This window comes from Myotis daubentonii, chromosome 7 (assembly GCF_963259705.1).
Source record: "Myotis daubentonii chromosome 7, mMyoDau2.1, whole genome shotgun sequence".
NCBI lineage: Eukaryota > Metazoa > Chordata > Mammalia > Chiroptera > Vespertilionidae > Myotis > Myotis daubentonii.
This window is the reverse complement of record NC_081846.1, coordinates 7,003,552-7,014,194: the sequence shown is the minus strand read 5'-3', so window position 1 is coordinate 7,014,194 and position 10,643 is coordinate 7,003,552. Positions and strand designations below refer to the sequence as shown.

Genomic DNA, 10,643 nt, shown 5'->3' with positions numbered 1-10,643 from the left:
GCCCACAGCTTATTTAATTGGTGATCCTGGGTGGTTGGGGTTTCCCTTGTTGCTGCAAACCCGACAACTCATCTCGGGAATCAGTTACCAAGTCCTGACATTTCCCCCTACATTTGTTCCCAGGTCCTTGTTTAAACTTCGTACACCATAGTTCCCTGTAAACTGAGGATAGCACCACTACCTCCTGCCTAATAATGCGGATTTTTTTTCAATAGATGGAGTTACACATACGTTGATACGTATATGCGACTTGATATGGATGCTATTTTGTTGTATTGACAGCAAGCCTCAAAACTTCGTATGTCAAATCTGCTGACAGTGTTAACATCATAGGTATTTTTACGCTTAAAAATGTCGAATTTCGTGCCAAGAAAAGAGCATTTGCGGGAAGTTTTAATTCATTACTTTATCCTGAAGAAACGTGCTGCTGAAAGTTATCGTATACTTCGGGAAGCTTATGGTGAACATGCTCCATCTCAAGATACTTGTGAACGCTGGTTTAAACGCTTTAAAAGTGATGATTTTGATGTGAAAGACAAAGAACGTCCAGGTCAACCGAAAAAGTTTGAAGACCAACAATTACAGGCATTATTGGATGAAGATGCGTGTCAAACTCAAAAACAACTTGCAGAAAGATTAAACGTTGCTCAGCAAACAATTTCCGATCGTTTACACGCAATGGGAAAGATTGTAAAGGAAGGAAAATGGATGCCACATCAACTGAATGAAAGACAAATGGAAAACCGAAAAGTCATCAGTAAAATGTTGCTGCAACGGCACGAAAGAAAGTCTTTTTTGCATCGAATTGTGACTGGCGGTGAAAAGTGGATTTACTTTGAGAATCCCAAACGCACAAAATTATGGGTTGATCCAGGTCAACCATCATCATCAACTGCAAGGCCAAATCGCTTCGGAAAGAAGACAATGCTCTGCGTTTGGTGGGATCAGGAAGGTGTGGTGTATTACGAGCTTCTAAAACCAGGTGAAACCGTTAATACTGATCGCTACCAACAACAAATAATCAATTTGAACCACGCTTTGATCGTAAAACGACCAGAAGGGGCCAGAAGACATGGCAAAGTAATTTTGCTTCATGATGATGCACCATCGCACACTTTAAAACCAGTTAAAGACACGTTAAAAGATCTTGCCTGGGAAGTATTAACCCACCCGCCATATTCACCAGACCTTGCTCCTTCAGATTACCACCTGTTCCGATCGATGGCACACGCACTTTCTGAGCAGCACTTCAAAACATACGAAGAAGTAGAAAGTTGGGTCTCTGAATGGTTTGCCTCAAAACAAGAAAAGTTCTACTGGGACGGTATCCACAAATTACCTGAAAGATGGGGGAAATGTGTAGCTAGCGATGGATATTACTTTGAATAAAGCACTTCTTTTTAAAATATGTATTTTTGAGAGGAAGGGAGAGGGAGAGAGAGAAACATCAATGATGAGAGAGACTCATTGATTGGCTGCCTTCACGCCCCGCACTGGGGATCGAGCCCGAGACCCGGGCCTGTGCCCTTGACCGGAATTGAACCTGAGACCCTTCAGTCCGCAGGCTGACGCTCCATCCACTGAGTCAAACCAGCTAGTGCAAATAAAGCACTTTTGATGCTTCTCTTGAAATTATCGTGTGTTTTTTTTTATTACAAAATACAGTTTATTAACCAGTATGCCTAGTAAATGAAATAGTTGATTAAATGTATCAACAAATAGTTGGGAGGCACTTATTCTTTGCCACTTTAGGTGCTGGATAAATGAACAGAAGTCTGTTTTTTTTAAACATGGGTGTATCCACAGGGAATTTCTGTCCCTTTTATGTTTTTAATATGTATTTTTATTGATTTCAGAGAGGAAGGGGAGGGGGAGAGAGAAAGAGAAGGAACCATCAATGATGAGAGAGAATCATTGATCAGCTGCTTCTTACATGCCCCCCATTGGGGGTGGAGCCCCCGACCAGGAATCTCACTGTGACCTCCTGGTTCATAGGTTGAAGCTCAACCACTAAGCCATGCCAGGTGGACTATCATAGAAGCTAATTTTAGAGGGAAATCCATGAACTAGTATGTAACACAATGTCAGATGACCATGCGCCGTAGGAAAAAGCAGGGCGAGGAGATGGAAAGGGGTCAGGCTGGTGCTCTTTTCTGTAGGGTGGGCAGGTGGGCCTCTGAGGAGGCCCTACGAACCAAAGGCCTAAATGAGGCGAGGAAGTGAATTATGTGAACATTCGGGGGAAAGTTACTTCAGGTGGAGGCAAGAGCAAGTGCAAAGGGCCCAGGCGGGAACAACCTCGCCCTGTTTGTTGAAGAGCAAGGGCTTTGGATCATAGTGAGTGAGGAGCGTGGTGGCAAATGAGGTCAGGCAGTGAGGGCTTTCTCGGGTGCCCGGGAGGTCATGGGACCAACTCTGGGGTTTAGCCCACGTGTAAAGGGAAGTCATTTGAGTTTGAGGGTAGAATGGTGGCTTGGTTTTATTTATGTTTAATATTAGCTGCTGTGTATATGTATGATTGTTATTTTCTGTTTTTGCTTTGTTCATTGCAGTCACTAGATGCTTTGTGGAGTGAGTTGAAATTCCCAGCTACAAAGTTTGTCAAACATTTTTCAATACAAAACAGATGTACTTGTCGATTCAGGTGGTTCTGTAGCTGTATCCAAACAATTCTATATCAGATTACCTTCAAATTCACAATTCCTGCTCTTCTGGCCTTAAATCCTAAATATTTCCAGTGATGTCTTCCATTAAAACACATTTTCATCATATAGCTTCCCTGCTCAAAAACCACAGTGGTTACCAGTGCCTACAAAATATAGGCATTACATTGCTACCTCCTACTAAATTCTATTTCAAACGATTGTTAACTAGAAGGCCTGTTAAACATTTTTTAGTACATGATGTGCTTATGTACTTAATATAAGGCCTCCTTTTATTAAATTCACCAAACATTTTCTCACTCACCTCTACCCAGACATATGAAAATACCTAACTGAATTGGGTCACCCAATTGAATAGTTTCCCAATTTAAAAAAAAAAGTGAAAGGCAAAGGAATCTTTATAATAGATGGCAGTGTGTGGTACTCATTTGACTTCCCAGCAAAGGAAAGAATAATTATTTCATAAGCTTCAAGGTGTTAGCAAACTCTGGTTCAGTTTCAGTAGATGACAGTGCTTCCATGAATTGCGAGTTAAAAGGTCTGTCTATAGTACAGACTATACAATCTGAAAAGACTAGTAGTAAATTAAACAACCAGACCTATGAGAAGCAGTATGTTAGTCCAAACCAACTGTGCTGTAAAATATATTTGACACATTACATATTAAGTATTCTTGCCAAAATAAGTGAATCTGAATCTAGTCAAGCTCTTAGATGTGCTAGTTTACATAGGGGATAGAAGAACAGGTTCAATGACACCAAGGGGATACAGTCTGCCAAATACAGAACATGGGAAGTTCTGTGAGACCAATGATCCAATTTCCTCAAATAAATGCCAAGTGAAGGAGGAGGAAGAGTGCACTCTTGTAGGTTTAAAAGATTGAAGGGGCATTATTTGGATTTTATTTTGAACAGACTATAAAAAGAAGTATACAAGACTGGGAAATTCAACTGAAATTTCTACTTCAGTAGAAAGTCATACTGAGGATCTTACAGGTGAAATATGTCTGCAATTTGCTCTAAAGTAATCCAGTGTGGGTGGAGGAATAAAGTAAATGAAATAAAATCCATCATTTGTTGATAATAATTGAACTGGATGATGGGTAAATGGAGAGTTTATACTAGTATTATATCTGATTGTTATGGATGCTTGAAATCTTGTAATAAAAACCATATGTATTTTTTTTTCTATCTTTCACTGTTTAGAATCTAAACTTTAGATCAATAGAATAACCTTCCTAGCATGCTCAATGATTTCATACAGGGACTATCTTTGTGAAATGTTTGGTTGAAAAAAAACAGACACCTTCCTTGCCTGAATCTGGAACGGAGTTACATAGATTACTGCTGTTACAGATGTTAAGTTCTGATAAAAATCGGACTAGCAAAGGAGATTAACTAGATAGTTTGCCCTTACTGGCTGGCTTTGTCAGTCAGGGACCAGTCAGGAAAAGTACACCAGTTATTTTAAAAGAAAATTTAATATAAGGACATTGTTAAGCAGGGGTTGGAGAACTACAGTGACAAAAAAAGGATACTGAGGTAAGAAAGTAATAGTAACTGCAAGAAGTAGGTACCACCCCATGTTCCCAGGCCCACTGGGAGGTTCAGTTGTTTGCTATGGGGGTTCACAGGACCCAACCTCTGGTTGTACTCAGCTATGACTTTTTACGTGAGAGGATACAAAGGAAAACCAGTCCAGGGGAAGGAGCACGTGGGATGTCTGGGGGAGCCAGGTGCAAGCTTCACAGGTCCTTTCCCAGCGACGTCCTAGGACCACAAAGGACATGCTTAATTCTCCGGACAAGTTCTGTCAAGTTGCCAACCAGAGACTGTTGCCAACATTCGAGACTCTCTGCCCAGGGTTTTTGTTTGGAGCTGATCACATAGGCACCCTCTACCTGGCATGTACCCAGATTTCAGGCTCCACAAGGAAAGCTGATGTTCCGCATAAACCGTATTGCTTGCACTGTTCAGGCACAGTGAGACAGTCTTCCTGTTTGTGGAGATGAGGGGGGCCCTCCTGAAATCCAAGGTACATGCCCTTGACCGGAATCGAACCTGGGACCCTATAGTCGGCAGGCCGACGCTCTATCCACTGAGCCAAACCGGTCAGGGCACAAGTAGTACATTTTGTTGCAATGTCCTTAAAAGTGCTTTTGTTGCTGTAGTCAGTTTGGCTTACTGGTTAGAGCACGGGCCCTCAGACTGAAGGGTTTCCTGTTCAATTACAGTCAAGGGCACGTACCTTGATTGCAGGCTTGATCCCTGCCCAGTCTTGCGTGCAGGAGGCAACCAATCACTGTATTTCTATCTCTCGCCTTCCCTTCACTTTCTCTAAAATTCAATGGGAAAAAAAATATTAACAATTAAAAAAAGTGCTTTTGTTACATTAGCAAGTTCTATTGACATCTGGATGCGGTTGGTTTAGGCCAGGACACCTGCCCTCACTTAAAGCCGTCAGTCACTCTCTTATCACCTCACCTCATTTAAATTAAGCCCATTTCCTTTCACTCATATTTTCCCCTTTCAGTTTTAGGATTATTTTTTTAAATATATTTTTATTGATTTCAGAGAGGAAGGGAGAGAAAGAGAGAGATAGAAACATCAATGATGAGAGGGAATCATTGATTGGCTGCCTCCTGCAGGTTGGACTGAGCCCACAACCCAGGCATGTGCCCTTGACTGGAATTGAACCTGGGACCCTTCGGTCCGCAGGCTGACGTTCTATCCACCGAGCCAAACCGGCTAGGGCGGATTATTTTTTCTTAAAAGAAACCAAAGAATTGGTGAGTTCACTTTGTCTTGTTATATTGAACCATCCAGCTCAAGCAATAGAACTAGTTCATTATTCTTGCTCCACACAAAACCCTTTTTATTTTCCTTAGCATTTTATCATAAGCCTCAGCTCCCTGACAGTTTAGCCTTTCTTACACTATTCAGTTAGGTTTCTGCCACTTTTTAAAAATATATTTTATTGATTTTTTTACAGAGTGGATGGAAGAGGGATAGAGAATTAGAAACATCAAAGAGAGAGAAACCTCAATCAGCTGCCTCCTGCACACCCCCTACTGGGGATGTGCCCACAACCAAGTTATATGCCCTTGACCGGAATCGAACCTGGGACCCTTCAGTCCGCAGGCCGATGCTCTATCCACTGAGCCAAACTAGTTAGGGTTTCTGCCACTTTTAAATTACTTTTTTCCACTTAAGAAAATTTTATTTTTCTCTTTTCCCAAGTTAAGTTTACAGCCTGCTAAACATTTTACCCAAATGTGGGAAAACTGCCCGGAGATACAAAACTCAATAAAATAATTACATGGAAAGAACAAAGATATCCATTAAAGCAAATTTACAGAGAGGAAGGGAGAGGGATAGTTAGAAACATCGATGAGAGAGAAATATTGATCAGCTGCCTCCTACACACCCCCTACTGGGGATGTGCCTGCAACCAAGGTACATGCCTTTGACCAGAATCGAACCTGTGACCCTTCACCTGGGACCCTTCAGTCTGCAGGCCGAGGCTCTATCCATTGAGCCAAACCGGTTAGGGCCCCTCTCAGTTTTCCAAGCATCTTCAAAAGATAGGAAAACCTGTAAAACAGAAATCTGATGCTTAATCTGAAGGGTGGTCAGGGCAAGATCTATTCCCACTGTTTACGTATCAGTGCAATCTTTGTGATGTATGTGTAGACCACGGAGTCATGCAACAGTATCTCTCTTGTGCATGTCAAGGCCTAGTGCACCTTCCCTAACATCCCTGGGTGCGTCCTTAGTTACCAGTGTATTATAAAAGGATACAACTCAGGAACAGCCGACTCCGGGTGTGGGGCCAGGTGTGTGGAAAGGGAAGGGCTTGGAGCTCCCATGTTCTCCCAGTGCCCCATCTCCCCAATGCCCCGTCTTCCCCAACCCAGAAGCTCCCGATTTATGTTTCTTAGGCAGGATTGGGAGGCATTTCATCAGCGTTAGTGCTGGCGACCAGTGGTTTCCTAAGAACCTATACAGTGAAAAGGCTTTACAATGTACAAGGTGGCAGAGTTCCTGCTGTGTCACTTAGTAACTGGGTGACCTTGCACATTTTATCTGTAACCCTCACCCCCCGCCCGAGTTACCCTCTCATTTTAAGTGGGATTAGGAACAGTTGCCCGCTTGAATAGTGTTTGGGAACATGTTGTAAACGAAACTCCTACCCAAATGGTTAAGTACTTCTGGAAAACAAAAAAGACCGTGAATTACAGCAGCCGAATGAACGTGCCCGCAGCGAAGCACTGCCGCAGCTGAGACAGATGCTAAGGTAAGCCTCTGTCTGACCCCCAGCCCCCTCCCCAAGAACCTGGGGGGAGGGGAGGGGAGGCCGGAGCCTTCCTCTCGCCGGGAAGCCTTGCTTTTTATTTTTTATTTTTTTATACTTTTAAAATATATTTTATTGATTTTTTGCAGGGAGGAAGGGAGAGGGATAGTTAGAAACATCGATGAGAGAGAAACATCGATCAGCTGCCTCCTGCACACTCCCCACTGGGGATGTGCCCGCAACCCAGGTACATGCCTTTGACCAGAATCGAACCTGGGACCCTTCAGTCCGCAGGCCGAGGCTCCATCCACTGAGCCAAACCGGTTAGGGCAAGTCTTGCTTTTTACGTGGCCTTGCTTGACTGTCCTCGTGGAACCTCCCTCCACGGCAGTTACTCGGAGGCACCACGGCCCCTCCGGCCAGTCCCACCCCGGGTCCCCCACAAACGCCGCCGCGCTGCGGCCCGCCGCTGACTCCGCCCCCACCCCACAATGCACCGCTCCACTCCAGCCAGGCCGCGGCTCTGTCACGTGGCGTTCGGCGGCGCGCGCTCCCGCGGGCGCATGCGCAGGAGCCAGCCCCCAGCTATTTTCCTCCGTGGCAGCGGCGGCGAGCGGAAGGGCTTGGGAGCGCCAGTTCCGCCTGTGTGTTCGAGTGGACAAAATGGCGAAGATTGCCAAGACTCACGAAGGTAAGCGGCCTGCCGCCAGTCTCGTGCCTTCCCCGTCGCCAAACCCGCCGGAGTGGTGCCTCCCTGGGTTCCTGCCTCTCCCCGGGGGTTTCTCGTGTGGAGGCCGGGCCCGCGCTCGCCGCCCGGCTCGTCTCCTCGGCGCAGGCCGCGGCCCACGTAATGGCGTCCTGCCTTTGCACCCGACAGGCTCTTTGTTCCGTGTCTGGGGGCTGCGGCTTGGGGCTGGCGTCTCCTCTCGGGCCAGAGGGCCTCGTTCGCACGGCTCGCTCAGGAGGGTTTCGGGGCGGCGGGGTCGGAGAGGGGCGGGGGGCAGAGCGGGCTGGTCTCCGGCGGCCGCCCCCGACAGCCCGGAGTCTGGTTTAGTCAAGCCGGGGCCCGTTTCTCCTAACCTTGGCTCATCTGTGTCATTTTTTTTTCTTTTTGGCATGAAATGATTTGGGAGTAAAATGTTCCCCCCCCCCTTGATTGCTTTTAGTAAACATTTTTTTCTTTCGAGACTCGTTGTTGGAAGAGGAAAGACACCGTTGCTTTCGGGGTAGCGGATCGTTTTGTGGGAGGCGGAGCACACACCTCGGGGGACGCTGGGACCGGGCTGGGGTTCCCTAGGGGAGCGTGCGGGAGTGGCAGGAAGTGGGGCCGCCTTTTAGGAAGGTCGAGGCCGGGGAAGTGGAGCTGCATTCCTGGCTTTCTGACCTGGAGCCTCAAGTTTGCATCCCACGCGAGGCTTCCGAGAGGGTCGCTGTCGTTTCCCGCGCCGTTTCCGGGTGCCTGGCTGGGTCGCCGTGAGCGGTGATGAAGACGAGGCCATCCACAGTTTCGCAGTCCGGTGGGGAAGCGTTGTCCTCCCGTTGCGGGACCAGGGGATGCTTCAGCGGGAAGCGGCGAGTGCAGGGCAGCTGGGGAGCGGAGGGTTACCTGATGCCGGGGGCTGTTCCCCCGAGGAGACGACTCGGCCCTGGTCTGGAGGGGTCGTCTGCTTGAGATTGGGGGTGCGCGTCGGAGCCCGAGATGGTGTCTGGGAGCCTGGCAGGGGGTCGTGGGAGGAAAAGAGGGAGGAGACGGGACAGGTTGATGAGGACGGAAATGTGAATAGTCGGGTCACCGCAGGAACGGGAGGCCAGCGCTCTGCCGGGTATGAAACGTGCCCACGACTTGCAGGGACCTGAATATTCTTGTTGTTGGGTATTTAAGATTGAAACACGGCTTTCATCGAGACGTGTAGAGGCATTCATTTTTCTCTCTTTAGACTATCTCTCAACCGCGCCTTTTGCAAATAATTAGAAAACGTAAAGATGTTGCTGTTTTTGTTTTCCAGGAGTGGAGTGTTCATTTGGGGTCTTTTAAGGCTTTGGGTACTTGTTTATTGGTACATTCATCAGAAGGTACTTTTGGACAGGAAATCAAAAGTTCTGATTGGTTTTCCTGCATTTTTGAAATCTAGTTTAAAGCTTTGGGCTACAGAAAATTGCAATTTATTGGCCAGAATTGCTGTATTGGGGATTATGCTTTATCGATGTGAATTAACTGATGCCATAAAGTATTGGAACATTCAGTTTAACACCTGAGCACTGTGTAAAAGACACTGTTCATCATTGTGGAGTATAAAGGGGCTGGTAAATGTTTAGTAGAAATACACATGGTATTTACATAGTTTCTTGCTAGAACTTCTAGTCCTTCATGTCTCATCTCTGTTTTCACTTTTTAAGTCATCTTTGATAACCTGGAGCGGAATTAGTTTTGTTCTTTTTTTTTTTTTAATGCTGGCTGTTATAGTCCTCTATAATTCTTTATTATAGTACCTAGAATATTCTATCATGTTAAGGTTTTCTCTTCCACTTTGAGATTGTTGACTGCAGGAACTGTACCTTGGTATCCCCAAAATCTGGTAAACATGGGTGCTGAATATTTTATCAACATGCACTGAGAGATGAATTTGTACTGGAAGTATTAAAATAGTGTACAGAAATGACCTTTGAACAATTGGGTAGGTTTGTATACATCTATTTGGCTGAGATAAGTAAGAAGTGGGACTTATTCATATATTAGATTAGATACCTCCTGAGCTGAGAAGAAGGAATTTAAGATTAACATCAAATTAGGGAAGGCTTTGCATGCTGAGTTAGGTTTGATTTTGGCTTTCCATTGAATACGGAATAAAGTGCCCTCCTTCTCCCAGGTACCAGATTACTTCTATTTTAGGAAAGTCATTGGTTGTGGTAAGTCAAGGACTACCATTCTTCCTTATGCCATTGAATGCAATTGAGGTAGTTGAGAGGCGGACTTGAAATTTTTTTGTTATTGGTGGTGTTTTTGGTTTTTGTTAATCCTCACCCGAGGGTATTTTTCCATTGATTTTCAGAGAGTGGAAGAGAGAGGGAAAGAGAGAGAAATATTAATGTGAGAGAAAAACGTGGATTGGTTGGTTGCTTCCTGCTGGAGCCCGACCAGAGCCCTGGGCCAGGGAGGAGCCTGCAACCAAGGTATGTGCCCTTGACCGGAATCAAACCTGGTACCTTTTAGTCCACAAGCTGAGGCTCTATCCACTGAGCCAAACCGGCAATTTTTGATTTAGAGTTGTTCATCATCATGTTATTTAAGTAAAGAAGATCATATAATCTTTTTATCCTAAATAATGCTGCTGGGAAAAACGATTCTTTGTTGTATCTTGTCATTTAAGAAATTTAAAAAAAATATATTTTTATTGCCAGGCCAGCATGCCTCAGTGGTTGAGCGTTGAGCTATGAACCAGGAGGTTATGGTTCTATTCCCGGTTAGGGCACATGCCCAGGGTTGTGGGCTTGATCACCAGTAGTGGGTGTGCAGGAGGCACCCGATCAGTGATTCTCTCTCATCATTGATGTTTCTATTTCTCTGTCCTGTTCCCTGATCCAAACCAGCCAGGGTCCTTGACATCCTCTTTAACCAACTTGATTATTTCTTACCTTTATCAGTGTGGCTTATGCTTTCCAGTATTGAAATATTAAAATGAAATAAAA

The 10,643-nt window shown here is 45.3% G+C and overlaps 1 protein-coding gene across 4 annotated transcripts in view; it reads left to right on the top strand.

The window, feature by feature from the left end:
* Positions 1–7,491: 7,491 nt before the first annotated feature.
* SF3B1 (splicing factor 3b subunit 1) overlaps positions 7,492–10,643 on the top strand; it is a 35,925-nt gene continuing 32,773 nt past the window's right edge. For 3 of the 4 annotated variants that reach the window (XR_009453723.1, XR_009453724.1, XM_059702631.1), the window contains exon 1: positions 7,492–7,647. Coding sequence is in view for 2 of the 4 variants with exons in the window: in XM_059702631.1 (XP_059558614.1) it covers positions 7,620–7,647 (28 nt within the window). In the remaining 2 variants the exon portion in view is untranslated. The remainder of the gene's footprint in view (positions 7,648–10,643) is intronic. The other variant, XM_059702629.1, reaches the window with a different exon arrangement.